The 14,735-nt window shown below is 39.1% G+C and overlaps 1 protein-coding gene across 1 annotated transcript in view; it reads left to right on the plus strand.

The window, feature by feature from the left end:
• SORCS3 (sortilin related VPS10 domain containing receptor 3) overlaps window positions 1–14,735 on the plus strand; it is a 584,039-nt gene that overhangs the window by 372,268 nt on the left and 197,036 nt on the right. Inside the window, exon 5 of the mRNA XM_055299867.1 lies at window positions 5,974–6,047. Coding sequence (XP_055155842.1) covers window positions 5,974–6,047 — 74 coding nt within the window. The remainder of the gene's footprint in view (window positions 1–5,973; window positions 6,048–14,735) is intronic.

Here is a 14,735-nt window from a genome sequence, read left to right on the forward strand (position 1 = left end):
TGGCTTGTGGATACCTCACTTCAATCCTCTGTCATCACGTGGCCTTCTCTCCCTGTGTTCACATTGTCTTCCATCTGTTCCTGTCTGTGTGTCCAAGTTTATCCTTATGAGTGTATCAAGCATATTGAATTAGGGCCCACCCTGACCTCATTTGAACTTGGTTACATCTGCAAAGATCTTATTTTCAAATAAGTCCACATTCTGAGGTGCTAGAGGCTAGGATTTCAACATACCTTTTTTGGGGGGAAACAGTTGAAGCAATAACCTCCTCATGCAGTCGTATCATTCTTTGGACTTAAGCTTTCCAGATACAACTTGTTGTTCCTTTTGTGGAATATTACATTGATTAAATTGCCTCTAGTTGTTCTGCGTTCAGATGCTTTTCCCTGGCAGGCTGATGTAATTAGGGAACTAATAACTGGATCAATAAGGAAAAGAACATGTTCTTTCATATTTTCCATCTGTTCCAATGATTCATTTAGGGCTTTCAGTGTGTGTGTTGCCACTGAATACGTGCTTGTTAAGAGATATGAGATCAGGACACATAGGGGAAGAAGGGAAGGGAGAAGATCTAGATTGTTCTCTGGTAAAGGTCCAGGAATGTCATCCTTGAAGGGAGGACAGGGCGCCATGAGGTGGAATGTGGAGAACAGTCTCATATATGTAACTTTGTATAAACAAGAAAATTTTAAAATATTTTATTTATTTTTGAGGGAGAGAGAAAGAGAGAGAGAGAGAATGCAAGGGGAGAAGGACAAGCAGATTCTCTGCTGAGCACAGAGGCTGATGCAGGGCTGCATCCCAGGAACCTGAGATCATGACCTGAGCTGAAATCAAGAATTGGAGGATTAACCAAATGAGCCACCCAGGCACCCCTAAACAAGAAATGTTTCTAAGGATGTTTATTATTTCGAAAACCTGCTTCATTTTAGTGTTGCATGAAACATGTTGGGTTGAAACCATGCAGGACTATTTAAACAGTGTAAGAACTAATACATTGCTTGTCCTAAGAAGAATTCACCTGTACTCGTGATGATCCCTATGTAATACCATTCTGTGGAAAATCCCGTATTGCTTTGTCTGATTCCAGGTCCCTCATGGAAAGAAATTGGAATTTTATTTTTTGGCCTTTTAAAAGGTAGTTTTGAAGGTACATATAATGTATACATTAGGATTAGAAATTAGGGCAGCCCTGGTGGAGCAGCAGTTTAGTGCTACCTGCAACCCAGGGTGTGATCCTGGAGACCCAGGATTGAGTCCCATGTCGGACTCCCTAAATGGAACCTGCTTCTCCCTCTGCCTGTGTCGCTGCCTCTCCCTCTGTGTGTCTCTCATGAATAAATAAATAAAATCTTTAAAAAATGATTAGAAATTATAATTCTAAAAATATAAATAGGATAAAACATTGGCTTATATTACTACTGAAATACTATATCCATTGTAAAGGAATCTGAAAATGATAGAAAGATTTAAAAAGCATGTGTTATCCGGAGTGCCTTAATTCAGAAATAACCACTGCTAATATTTTGGCATATTGCTTCTAATATGTTTCAAGTTTTTAGAATGCTTTAAATAAAATTAGTGTCAACATATGCATGTTTTATAATAGATTTTAAAATAATTAATATAAGCATTTTCATATCATTAAATGACATTGTAACACTATTGAATGGTTGCCTAAATTCTTTTTTTTAAGATTTTATTTATTTATTCAAGAGAGACACACAGAGAGAGGCACAGACACCAGCAGAGGGAGAAGCAGGCCCCATGCAGGGAGCCTGACATGGGACTCGATCCCGGGTCTCCAGGATCACACCCTGGGCTGAAGGCGGTGCTAAACCACTGAGCCACCAGGGCTGCCCCTAAATTCTTTATTTCTCATTGAGTGTTAGAGCTTTTTTAATTATTAAAGTAACACATGTTCCTAATAATTTTAAAGACCCAGATATGCAAAAGAAAAAATACCAATGACCTCCAATCTTACTCTTGCAGAGATAACTAGCAATACCATCATGACATACATTGCATGACAGTATAATTGTCTGAATTTCTGTCTTCCATGGTTCATGATGTTTTTGACCTTTGTAATTCAAGCACTTAGTTCAGAGCTTAAAGCAGAGTGGTTGCTTGAAGGGAGGAAGGAAGAAATGGATGAACACGTATACGAGTGGAGAGGCTGCAAGGATCCAGTGTGTGGGAGAATAAAATTCATTTCAGACTCAGAAACTTACTGGAGATGGAGAGACAAGGTAGCTAACCAAAGGCTCTTAATGAATAGAAGCCTGCTCTTTCTCTTCATCTGAATCAGCCTCTAGGCAGAGAATTCAATTTAATTTTTTTCCCATCAGTCAAACAGAAGAGCTGAAAAAGCAAAACCAGAGACAAGGAAGGCAGGAGGTGGAACAGGCTTGGATGTGGAGATCAGGAGCTGATCTCTTCTTTCTCTGTTAGGAAGAGCAGGAGATGAGAGGAGCCATGCTTCTCCCAAGGGTGAGTCCTAGCAGGACTGTAGTGGAGGCATTCTGCTACTACTGAATCCTCAGTGACAGAAGAACTGATCATTTCTCTGAAGTATTGAGGCTCTAGCAGTGTCAGGGTGACCCTCATGATTCTTCCTTGGCTTGTCTCTAGAGTTTGCTGCAGAGAAAGACATAATCATGCTGGGTTTTATTGGAAGGAATGTGGGGCTTTGCTTCTATGATTGGAATCTGGCCTGACAAAGAGTCTGGTATCTTTGGATTATAGAAGGCTCCAACCAAAGTCTCTTCAGTATTTAATTGGGAAACATGTGTCTTATGTCTGAGCATCTGTCTCTTAGACACCTGCCATGGGAAGGAGTGACCCATTTCTTAAAACTCTGCATGGAAATCTCAGGGTTTGCAATAAAATATAAGGATATTTCCTTTCCAATGCAGTAGTCTGGTCCTCAGCAACTCTCTCCTTCATCCCAACACCATCTCCAGTATAAATATACATACAGATAAATATAGGATGAGTCACAAATAGTTGGATGTATAGAAAGAGAGATAGACAAGAAAATGGACAACCTCCACCTCCTTTTAGCCAGTGACAGTCATCACATCTCTCCTTCCTCTTAAAAGCTTCTCCATAAATGAAGTTCAAGACCTTGCCCATACTGACATCTTTGTTCTTTTTTTTTTCCTCATACTGTAAAATCTCTACCAACCCCTCTGCTGTCCACATCACCTATCTCCAAAGGCCTAGGTTAAGCTATATTGCTCCAGGAAGGCTCATTGTTCCATTTCCATTCTTGTTAATCTTGCCCATTTCTCTACTTCTAGAGCTTGTCTTTTGCCCACTTTCCCCTTTGGTGTTGTGTATATATATTTGAAAGTCATTTGTGTATAAGTTGAGAGATGGATAATATTAACAGGGGTGGAAATGGAATAATGAGGCTTCCTGGAGCAATATATCTAGACCTGTAGAGTTAGGTGGTGTGGACAGGGAAAAACCAAATAGAGACTTTGTATGTATATTTGAGGTTCAGGAAAAGGTTCATTTTTGTTTTCTGAAGAGCTGAATGTAATCCTGTATGTTCTACAATTTAATATTATAAGCTATGTATGTTTTCTTCATTAAGTTGGTGAATAAAGAAGGGGACAAAGGATGACAAGGGGTAGTTTTGCCTGTTTTTCCCATATGCAGAGTTGAATACACATAGTAGTTAGCACTTACTGATGGAATGGGAACCCAATTTGGGTAAATACTATGAGAGTAGAGCTGGCAAGTACAGTATAAACTGTGATAAGCTAAATCAGGATTGACATCTTGGATTTCATATAGTTCTTACAGTCACTTTGTAGAACCAAGCATCAGTATCTTCATCTATAAAATCAGAATGCTAATATATCTCCTTAACTACCTTGTAGGACATTTATCAAATATATATATATACACACATATATATCATATATATTTACATATTACATATGATATATATGTAATAATATATCACACATGCACACATCTCTCTACTATTTATTGGACAAAAAGATATTTTTATGTAGCTCATGGTGCCAATGTCCAATAAATATTTGAATTAAATTGAAATGAGCTAAAACTTCTTCAAGTCCCCCCAGATCTTATTTGAGATGACCAGAATTTCCTACAAAAATTATTTCTGTATGGGTTGCAAGATTATGGACTTTATGAACTTTAGAGGTGGCAGTGTTACCTGGGTGTGGTGTGCCAGACGGCGCATCCCTGTAGGTGAACACTACTGGGGATGTGATAATGGCAAGATACTTCATCTGACCCCATTTCTATAAACTTGAATCCCATCTATTTCTACCTTTCCCAGTTCCCCCACCTGTGCAAGTGTGAAGAACAGAAACATAATAGAATTCTCATTATAAACTAGGCACCATGCATGATTCCATGGAAGAAGATGGGAGCTAGATATCAGAAAACATAAATCCCAGTTCTTTTCTTTTGACCAAAACTTAACATCCATAAAACTGAATTTAATTGTGAAATAAGAGTTTTGTGTGCTCACCTGTATGACATTGTATAACCACTATTAGACAAAGGTGAATTGGACATGATTCCTGCCCCTTTTATGACTCATAGCCTGATGAGGGGAGGGGCATACCAACCAGTATTGATTGCCTTGGTGTGAACAGCTTCTTAGAGGCAGATAGTAAAAATAGTAATGGTGCCTAGAGGGAGTGGTTGATTCCTGGTGGATTAGAAAATGCTTGAGAACGAGGATTCAAGTTTTATAACTACCTTGCCTTCTTTACAGTGTCCTTATAAGGCTCAAATGTATGTGAATGAGCAATGTGGTCCACCTATTATTATTATTATTATTATTATTATTATTTACATTATCACTCAGAACTATTATACTTCCAAGTATACAATTAAAAATAAGCCCCATTCTCTTGGCTAGTCTGTTATAGGAATGCTGGCCTTTCCCTTATATGTTAAAAAGGGGTCAGACTCTACATCCATAAAGTAAGTGAGTGTGGAACCTGACTTTACTAGACATGCTGGGAGTTCTTTATTTTTCCAAAGTCTTGAGGTTCTTCTAGAATTTTTTCTCATACCATGAGTTGGTAGCCATCCTTACGTGCCTATGTTAATTATTGATTTATTCAACAGATATTTAGTGAGCATTTTATATGTATTGAAGGACTATAAACACAACTAAATAATACATACCAATCTAAAAGACATAACCATGTATTACCTCATGATAAGTTCTCAGTGGAAACCAAAGATGAGTGCAGTGAATTGAGAAGGGAGAAAGATGAGTGGATTGAAGTGGTTGGAAAAGGTTTTGTGGAGGAAGCCACACTTGTGTAATGTTTACTTAGTGTGAGCATGACCTTATCTCTGTGAAGAAATGGCAGTATAAATAAGTGTGGTACCATTATTGGCAGTGAAGAGTCCATTTTGTTTTGATTATATATAGGAGCAGGGAGAGATAAAACTCAAATAGCACAATATTTTGCACATAATATTGGCTGATGAGTATTTCTACATGTATTTCATTTCCCTGGGAATACAGAATCTACCTCTTCTTTATCTTCATAGCCATCAGAGTGCCTTACATGTAGGAGATATTCAATAAACAATTTTAAATAAATTTTGCTGAATTGTTTTAGAATTTAATTGTTTTAAATGTAGCTAAAGACTTGATAGAATTTGAAGAAAAATAAGAATTTTATGAATGGCTTTCCTCCTGAATGATGGGTGGCATCAGAAAGGATTTACACTCAGCTCAAAAAACAAAAAACAGCAGTTGTTTGGATATATATTGAGCACCTACTTGGTGCTCGAGAAGGCACCATGATAAACAGCGGATTTCTATCTAGATAAAACGAGTGCCTAGTTGGGTGTGTTAGGCAGTCTAGTGCGCTGGAATGTCCTTATCCAGGGGGATACCACATGTATTTATGTTGACAGTGCCCTTGATACTTATGCTTTCCTCACTTCATTGTTTTGCAGCTCTACAGCTCCATGGACTTTGGAAGACGGTGGCAACTTATGCACGAACGTATCACACCCAACAGGTTTTACTGGTAAGCTCCACCCACATATCCACTACCCTCTTGGATAAAGAATTGTCAGAGAGCATAACACTCAGGATAATACTGGACACCTTCAGCACTTGGAGACACGTGTGTTCTAGCCCTTTGCTACTCAGTGGGGTTCATGGACTGGCAGCATCAGCATCACGTGGGAACCTGTTAGAAATCTCAAGAAGGACTTCCTGAGTGGGAGTCTGCATGTAACACGGTCCCTAGTGATTCAGTGTGTACATTAAAGTTTGAGAAGCACTGGGCTAGGCTGCTCCATGAGAAGGTCATGACCAGGTGCTCTTAGCTGTGTGCTAATCTCCCTTTGTTTGAGAAGAGTATACATTTTATGTACCCATTCTAAAAATAGTATTTCGTAAAATGTACTCTAAAGAACACTAGTTCCACAAAATGCTTCTCCTTCCTTAAGCATTTTGTGGTCAAGTAATTTTAAGTCCTGACTATTTAACTCTGACTTATGGAAGACACAGGGTTCATGTTAGGATATTTAAGACTCTGGAGAAGCCCTGACTGAAGGGGCTTCCCAAACTTATTTCACTACAGAATCTCTTCTCATTTCACACATGATGAATCTTTTAGAACAACTTCTGTGGAGCGCATTTTGAAAAGCTTTTTTAAAGAGTGAATATATGTTCCAAATGGAAAATTAGCCCTCCCCCTATCAGAAAGTGTTTTTATTAATTGGTGTTCCTATAGATGAGTGTGCTATTTTTACCTTAGCTGTAGCAAGCTAAATCTGATTTGGTATAATTTTATATTTTATTCTTCCATGCTGCAATGTGAAAGTGCTTCTTACTTATATCTGGCTTTCATTTTAGCAGAGGTCTGGCCAAAGGAATAGAGATTAGGAAGCACGCATGTGTTTAATATGCTTAATTATATGCTTAATTAAAACAAAACCAGAATTAATCTTTTAAAGCAGTCTCTATTTCATATCTCTTTTTAAGCACCTTAATTCAATGTCCTTAAAGATTCATGAGATAGCCATTTTTTGTGGGGATGGTGTGTATGTGTGTGTGTAGTGGGGGATGTTGATGAGTACTTTATTCACACCAACATCTTTGAAAACAATGGCTCCATCTAGTCCCCTCTGTCCCACAAAACTATGACTAGAATTCAGAAAGCTAATTGCAGAAGTTTCCTGTGAAAATGCACTGTGTACCAATGTACCGATTACACACAGTGAGTGGGTGTGTGTGGGATTTTAGTGCTCTTGACTCAACACCTGGACTATCCTCACTTATTTACCATTTCAGACCAATTGTTATTTGGTCTACAGTATTATTATTATACTTATTTGGTCTGTATTTTGAACTATTAAGATTTTTTAATAGAGGAAGGCAGAAAAAGAAAATACTTGTTTCTCTGATATTCCAGCTGTGTGACTAGAGGGACCAGGTTCTTGGTCCCTCGAAAAGAAAAAAAAAATCACTCTGCTATTTCTGGAACAGATTCTTGAGATGGTGAGGCTATAAGCTGACTAGGAAGTCAAGTTGATGGAAAAGGAAAGTACAATAGACTGGATGAGCCTTGTCATCATTTCTGAGGGAAATTAAATTAAGTGGATGAGGGGCAGCATTTTCCTATGTTTTGCAAAGAACAAGAAGAGAAGGTTCCAGCTGCGGTCTGCCCTCCCCCTTCCTTTGTGTAGCAGAAAGAATAAATCCCCAGGTCCTGATAATTGTATTTCATCTCTCCTGCACTCTGTGATTCTTTCATATATGCCCCCATGGGGAAATATAAAAGTTAGTGCCCGTACTGGCTAGCCAAGTGGTAGCTGGAAATTCCATCTTCATAATTATCACTTCTTCATTTCTGATGTTTAATTGCCATGATTATTCTTCTAGGTGTCATAGGAGTTGCAGTGGAAGAGCTCATTTTACACAGACATTTTTCTACCAGTGACAAAATACACATCTATCTAAAGCTTTAAGCCATTTGTATAGAAGAGACATAGCCTATATGGGTTAGGAGTAGAAACATTCATTTGGAACCTCCTTGAGAAAAGACAAAGCCTGCACCTGTCTGGTGTGTAGAGCCCTGCTCTGGCTAACATAAGGACTCTTCAAGCTGTGGTTCCCTCATCTCTGTAATGGGAACATGATTCTTCTTTCAATTTCATAAGGTTATTTAAAGGACCAGACATGATCAGTTGGACATTTGGCAATTTCATCTCTTCAGTTTTCATATCAGATTTATAATTTGTACATTAGAAGTCATTAAAAATTGTGATTATTAGCATTTCCAAAGACCATGGAACCTAAGTGATGTTATTTTTCTGAGACATAAATTTGTTTCCCATGCATGGTGAGATTTTTATAACTGTGGACATCTGATAACAATTGATTGGATCTAATTTACTATGAAAGATCCACTTCTCAGCCTAATCTCTACTGCCCTCTACTCTTTATTGAATCATTATTCTTGCGAAGTGGTACTACCAAAACAAATCAACAACCAAAAAAATGACCTAAAAATACTTCTCTGGGAGGGATGGTGTAGTGATGTGGTATTGGGGACAGTGGGGCACACTGGAGGGAGTGCAGTCATGCTAAATTAAAAACAAGACATTGAAATGAAGGATGATGTTATTAATACTTTTATTTTGTATGTGGACAAATAGAGTGAACGTGCAATTCACAAATAATATCACCCAAATATTGTTGTCTATAATTTGGAAATTTGAAATTGTGTAGGGATAGATCCTTTGTGAATATAAGGGTTTTTTTCCCCATGGTGCCTTCAGTTAATGGAATGTAGCACCTGGAAGAGATTTGTGGAAAAAACACTGTGATCCAGAAGTGATTTTTGCGAAGGATGCGGGAGGAAGAACTGACCACACATGCCTCATATTTGCTGTAATGGCTGTGAATGTATGTTGGGAATAGTAAGGGGCTGCCATTATTATCCATTTTCTCCTTAGTGCCCCACGGTGCCTTAGAGTTAGGCAGGGCATGGGACATAATATTCATTAGCAGCAATAATAAAAGCTTTATCTGGAGATAAAATTTTCTTTGTGAATTCCAGACGTACTAACCCCATCAAGGGAGGTCATCTAGGAATCTTACATTATAGAGTGATTCAGCTATGCGATGCATACCCAAAGAATAGTACTGACTGACATGAAAACGTTTTCTTTGTATGTGAACTTTTCATTTGATACCTAGTTAACAGGCAGATCACCAGGCCTGTCTTATGTTCCCATTTATCACCCCAACTACTTCAGCAGTTATAATTTGCAAGCAGAGCACAAAAGTGGAATGTGTGTCGTAATATAATCCCTTTCTCATCTGCTTGGGCAAAGCTATCATGGGGAAAAAGTATGTGTTTTGTTTTTGTTTTTTTTTTTTAATATCCTACTGAGCTGCAAATGAATAGTATTTCCACTCTTCCATTGGGAGATATTTAACAGTCAGGTGCATTCTGCAGTGAGAAGATTGTTTTCTTTGCACATCCAATGTGAATTCTTGTTGTGGTTCACAGCTTTGCCTTTATGGCCCCTCACGCTTCCTAGGTGTTTACCTTCTTCTTGTGTAACTGGGCTGGCCTCTGAGTGCCTCTGGTCTGATGGCATTTGCTTGTATAGTTTTGTGAAAGAGAGAAGGAATGTCTCCAATATCTCTTCCTTATTAACTTGCCATTCATTATTCTGTCTCCTGAAAGATCAGAGTCTTTTTGTTCCAATTTCTTGCCATCACTGCAGGAGGGTATTCTGATAAGGTAATACATCCTAAAGCATCAGGGACTTTAAACTCTTAATCCTTTTCTGGAATGTTTGGGTTGCAACAATTACTGCTCTTGAGAGTAAGAAACCCTATAAGGAGTCAATAGATGTAGAACTGGTTTTAGATCAGCACACTTTAGGGGGTACAGCAAGAAAGTTCCTTGAGGACTTGTCTTTTGAGCTGTTATGATGCCTGGTTGCAGGCTGATTAGTGGCTGGTGTGTAGGGACAGTTAGGATAGGCTCCACATCTCTATTGTACTTTGATCAGGGCCAGTATACTCACTGTAGATTTCTGGTGATGGCTGTGCCAGCAGCTTCTCTTCTGGTTTTCAGAAAGGCCATGAAGGAGGATAGGAAAAATGGAAAAACAGATAGAAGGTCCAAGGAAAATGCCTTTTAAAGGAGAAAGCGATGATATGGAAAGACAACAGACTAAAAGTCTTATTATAATCTTATCTTTCCAAGCATCTATTGTTCTTATTTTTCCCAGTTTCTTTTTGTCTGCATATGCTCATTTATACGTAGCCTACACACATTACATGTGAATTTCTACAATATACTTTTTCTCCTCTTAATGTTCTATTATAGCAAATTTTATGTTATTATAAAATCTTTATAACCATCATTTTTAATTGCCTATGCAATACTTCATTATATAAAGATACATACTTTATTACTGTGTTTAATTTTTATTGGCCATTGGAAATTTTCACATATTTGATTACCATAAATAACAGTTTCATTACTATTTTGTGCATATTTTTAAAGATTCATTCATTCATTCATTCATTCATTCATTCATGATAGACAGAGAGAGGCAGAGCCATAGGCAGAGGGAGTAGCAAACTCTCTGTGGGGAGCCTGATGTGGGACTTGATCTCAGGAACCCACGATCATGACCTGAGCCAAAGGCAGATGCTCAACCACTGAGCCACCCAGGTGTCCCTGTGCATGTCTTTAACATCCAGGATTGTTTTCTTGCACTAGTGTCTAGGTAGCCCAAGTGAAAACTTTGATTGTGTTTTTCCCAGTCTCAGCAGAGTGTCACATTTAAATATTTATGATCCAAATTCAGTACTGAAAGCATTTCAGTGCAGTGCTACTTTTTACTGAACATTTTCTTAAATGGGTTGCAAAGAAGCATTGTATCACACAGCACAGAGTGAGTCTTTCTAAAACTCCATTGTCTGTATTTGTATCCCAAAGTCCTGATCATCCTGGGTTACTTTCTCATCTTCTCCATCTCTTTCTATGGGCTTATTGTCAGAGCGGTGCCCTTCCAGAGCTCTCCTCCCCCCCACATCTACACCTCCGTACCCAAATTCATAGGCTTCTCTTTTATCTGGTGACCTACCCTCTGTTCTTTGCTTCTCCACCCATCATCTCACCTCACCCCTCTAGCAGTGTAATATTTGTCAGGCACATATCCCTTAGAACATGGAGGAGAAGGAATTGGTAATTGTTAGAGCTTAATATTTTTGGCTTGATCACCACCAGAAAGGAAGTAATTACATCAAAATACATACACTTTGAGTATCTTTAATACCTGTCATTAAAAATATTATCAGAGCTGGGACACGTGGTGTGACTCAGTTATGTGTCTGACTCTTGATTTTGCTTCAGGTCATGATCTCAGGGTCATAAATATTTAGTCCTTCTTTGGGCTCCATGCTGGGTGTGGAGCCTGCTTAAGATTCTCTCTCAACCTCTCCCTCTGCCCTACCCTTTGCTCACATGTGCTTTCTTTCTCTCTCAAAAAAAAAAAATTATCAAAGTTGTGTGCTAACATACATTCCCACCAAGAGCATATGCAAATATAAGTCTATTTGTGGTTAATATTTCCTCCTTGTGGCAAGCATTTTCCAAAATGGCCCCTGGTGGTCTCTGTCTTCTGGGGACCACCCCATTGTATAGTTCCCTCTCTTTGAGTTTGACTGAATTTAGTGACTTGAGTCTAGTGAATAGACTGTATTCACTATTCTCAACACCTCAAGTGAGGTGTTGAGATGTCACTTCAGAGATTTGGATTCAGAGTGGTTTTCATCTTAGGTATGCTCTCTTGCTTGATTGACCAAAGCAAGCTGACATGTCATGAGCTGCACTGTGGAGAGGCCCATGTGGCAAATATCTGGGGGAGGTCTCCAGCCACTAGTCAGTGGGGAACAGAGAGCCTCAGCCCAATAGCTCCATTCCAACAGAGAACAACTGAACCCTGCCAACAATCACATGAGCATGCTTGGAAGCAGTTCCTTCTCTGCTCATCCCTTCAGTTAAGACTGCAGCCATGGCAGCCAAGGCTTGATTGAAGCCTTCTGAGGGACCTTCAGACAGAGGAACCCACTTGAGTCACATCCTGATTCCTGACCCATAGAAACAGGAAGATAATAAATATTTGCTGCTTCTAGCTGCTAAGTTTCATGGTAGTCTATCACATAAAAAGTGTGCACGTGCCATTTTGGAGAAGTGTTAATTTCCCCTAAGGCAAAACCTCCCTCATGTCTGGGTCCTAGGCCTCCCCATCTCTGCATAGTAGCAGCTGTGGATGTAGAAGACATTGGGCAGAGAAGCAGGAGGTAAAAATAGGGAGTGATTACCTTGAGATAACATGGTTGGTGTGAACCCTCTTGCACCTTTACCTCAATTTGAACTCTGTAGATCTCACATGTTCTGAAATTGTATCCTATGTTTTGCTTCAAAAATGGCCTCCTTTTACTCATCCAGGAACTCATTTAGACCCTAAACTGTAATTCCTGAAGAACTACATGGCGAGTCATCTTTAGGCTATTAATACATTGTCCACGACAGAGACAGAGTGAAGGAACAGGCGGGATCATGTAAGATTGCTTCCTGGAAAATCAAGGACTTTTCAAACAAAGTTAACATCATGGCTTTTTGAAGCTGCCTCTAAATGTGCATCTACAATTTTGCAAACACAGTCATTTGCAATCTCAAGTAATGGGATTTAAGCATCGACCTGATATAAGAGATCAGATTTAGAGGCCCTTTGCAAACCAGGGTATGCCACAAATAATATTTAATTCAGCTCTCCCTTACATTTTTAAAACAGTGCGGCAATTTAAAAATGCATTACATTCAAAATAATACATGCAAGGTCAGGAGGGGAGATGTGAAAACTCAGCTTGCAAGCAGAAATCAGTTTCTACTTGGCTGATGGGGGCTGCCCATTCTGTATGTCTGGTTGCATCTTGGCCTCAGAAGACCTATATTAATGCTAAGAGCAAGCACAATACTCAAAAGCTATACATGGTAGTCAGCCAGTGCCCTGAGGAAGATAGAATGCTCACCATTTTGAATGAAGTCAAGATATGTTGGACTCATGTGACAATGATGCTGAGCACATATGTGTTCTATGACAGACAGGAAATAAGGAGACATTTGGAGCTATGTACTTAATGATTTCTCTATTATGAGGAGAAGACATCATACTTGACTAGACCTTGGCATATCTGAAAATATTTGTGTGTTAAACAGAATTCAAAGATAACCACAGTACTCACCTAATCCAGTATAAGAAAAATTCTAGAACACAGTGGAAATACCATTTCTCCTTCTTTCCCTAGCTTTGGCTGGTGTCTTTGGAATTAGACACATGACTTACAAATGCTTATTCCACCCAGATGATTATGTGTAGGGCATGAGAATATTCATTCAGCTCAGAGACAGTGGAATCTCACTGTTAAATAAACGTTTAGAGGAGAGTAAGTTTGATTGTCCTCACAGTTGGGGAGATTTGAGATGGTAATTGTCCTGTGAGGGCCAGGTCAGGAGAGCTCCTGTGTAAAGTAGAGCACCTTGACTACTCTGAAGCCCAGATTGCTCATGCAGGGCATGCTCCTTACATGAAGAAGTGGGGAGAGTATACATATGGATAGTAATGAATTGTTCTGCAGCCTCACTAATAGGGAGTAGGAGAATTGGTGAGTCAGGAAGAGGCCTAGGGAGAAAAGCAATAGAAGAATGGTGAGCCAAGCAGCTCAAGGAGAAAACACCAAATTGAAGGCTTGGAGGCTGTTTAAAATGCAGGTTGGATGCAGGGTTGCTGACAGGAGTTACTCTTTTTCTCATTGAGGAACTGTAGGAATGTTCTGTTACAGCTTGGGCTAGGGGTGTATATTAGTCTGCTGGGGCTGTCTTAATGAAATACCATAGACTGGGCAGTATGAACAACAGAAATTTATTTTGTCATATTCCTGGAGGTCAGAAGTCTGAGAGCAAGGTGCCAGTATGCTCAGTGTCTTGTGAGAGCTCTCTTCCTGGCTTGTAGATCGTCACCTTCTTGCTGTGCCCTCACATGGTGGAGAGGGAGAGCAAGCTCTGGTGGCTCTTCTTATAAGGATGCCAATCCTTAGGGATTAGAGCATCAACATCTGAATTTGGGTGGGGGAGATACAGACCAGTCCATATAGGGTATAAAGCCTGGAAGAGCTTGGAAAGGATGCAAACCTTCTAGAGAATCTCTTACCAACAAGGGTTCTGGAGCAGAAAGGGCTAGGCGTGTGGGGAAAGATGGAGAGGCAATGACAAAACCACACATATAATTTTAAAAAGAAACAAACGCATTTACCTTATTTTTCCCCTAATTGTAGACACAATGAAAGCTTGTGTAGACATTTAAAAGAAAGGCAGGAAAATAAAAAGAAAATAATTACCTATAATTTCACTGTTCAGAGAACACCACTTAAACAAAAATCAAGTACATCTTCAGAGATTTTCCCTATTAAAATATAATTTTGAACGTAAAAATTTAGTTTTCTTTTTTTAAAAATGATTTATTTATTCATTCATTCATTCATTCATTCATTCATTCATTCATGAAAGACACAGAGAGAAAGAGGCAGAGACATAGGCAGAGGGAGAGTCAGGCTCCATGCTGGGAGCCTGATGTGGGACTCGATCCTGGGTCTCCAGGATCATGCCCTAGCG

The sequence above is a fragment of the Nyctereutes procyonoides genome, unplaced genomic scaffold (assembly GCF_905146905.1).
Source record: "Nyctereutes procyonoides isolate TBG_1078 unplaced genomic scaffold, NYPRO_anot_genome, whole genome shotgun sequence".
NCBI classification, from domain to species: domain Eukaryota; kingdom Metazoa; phylum Chordata; class Mammalia; order Carnivora; family Canidae; genus Nyctereutes; species Nyctereutes procyonoides.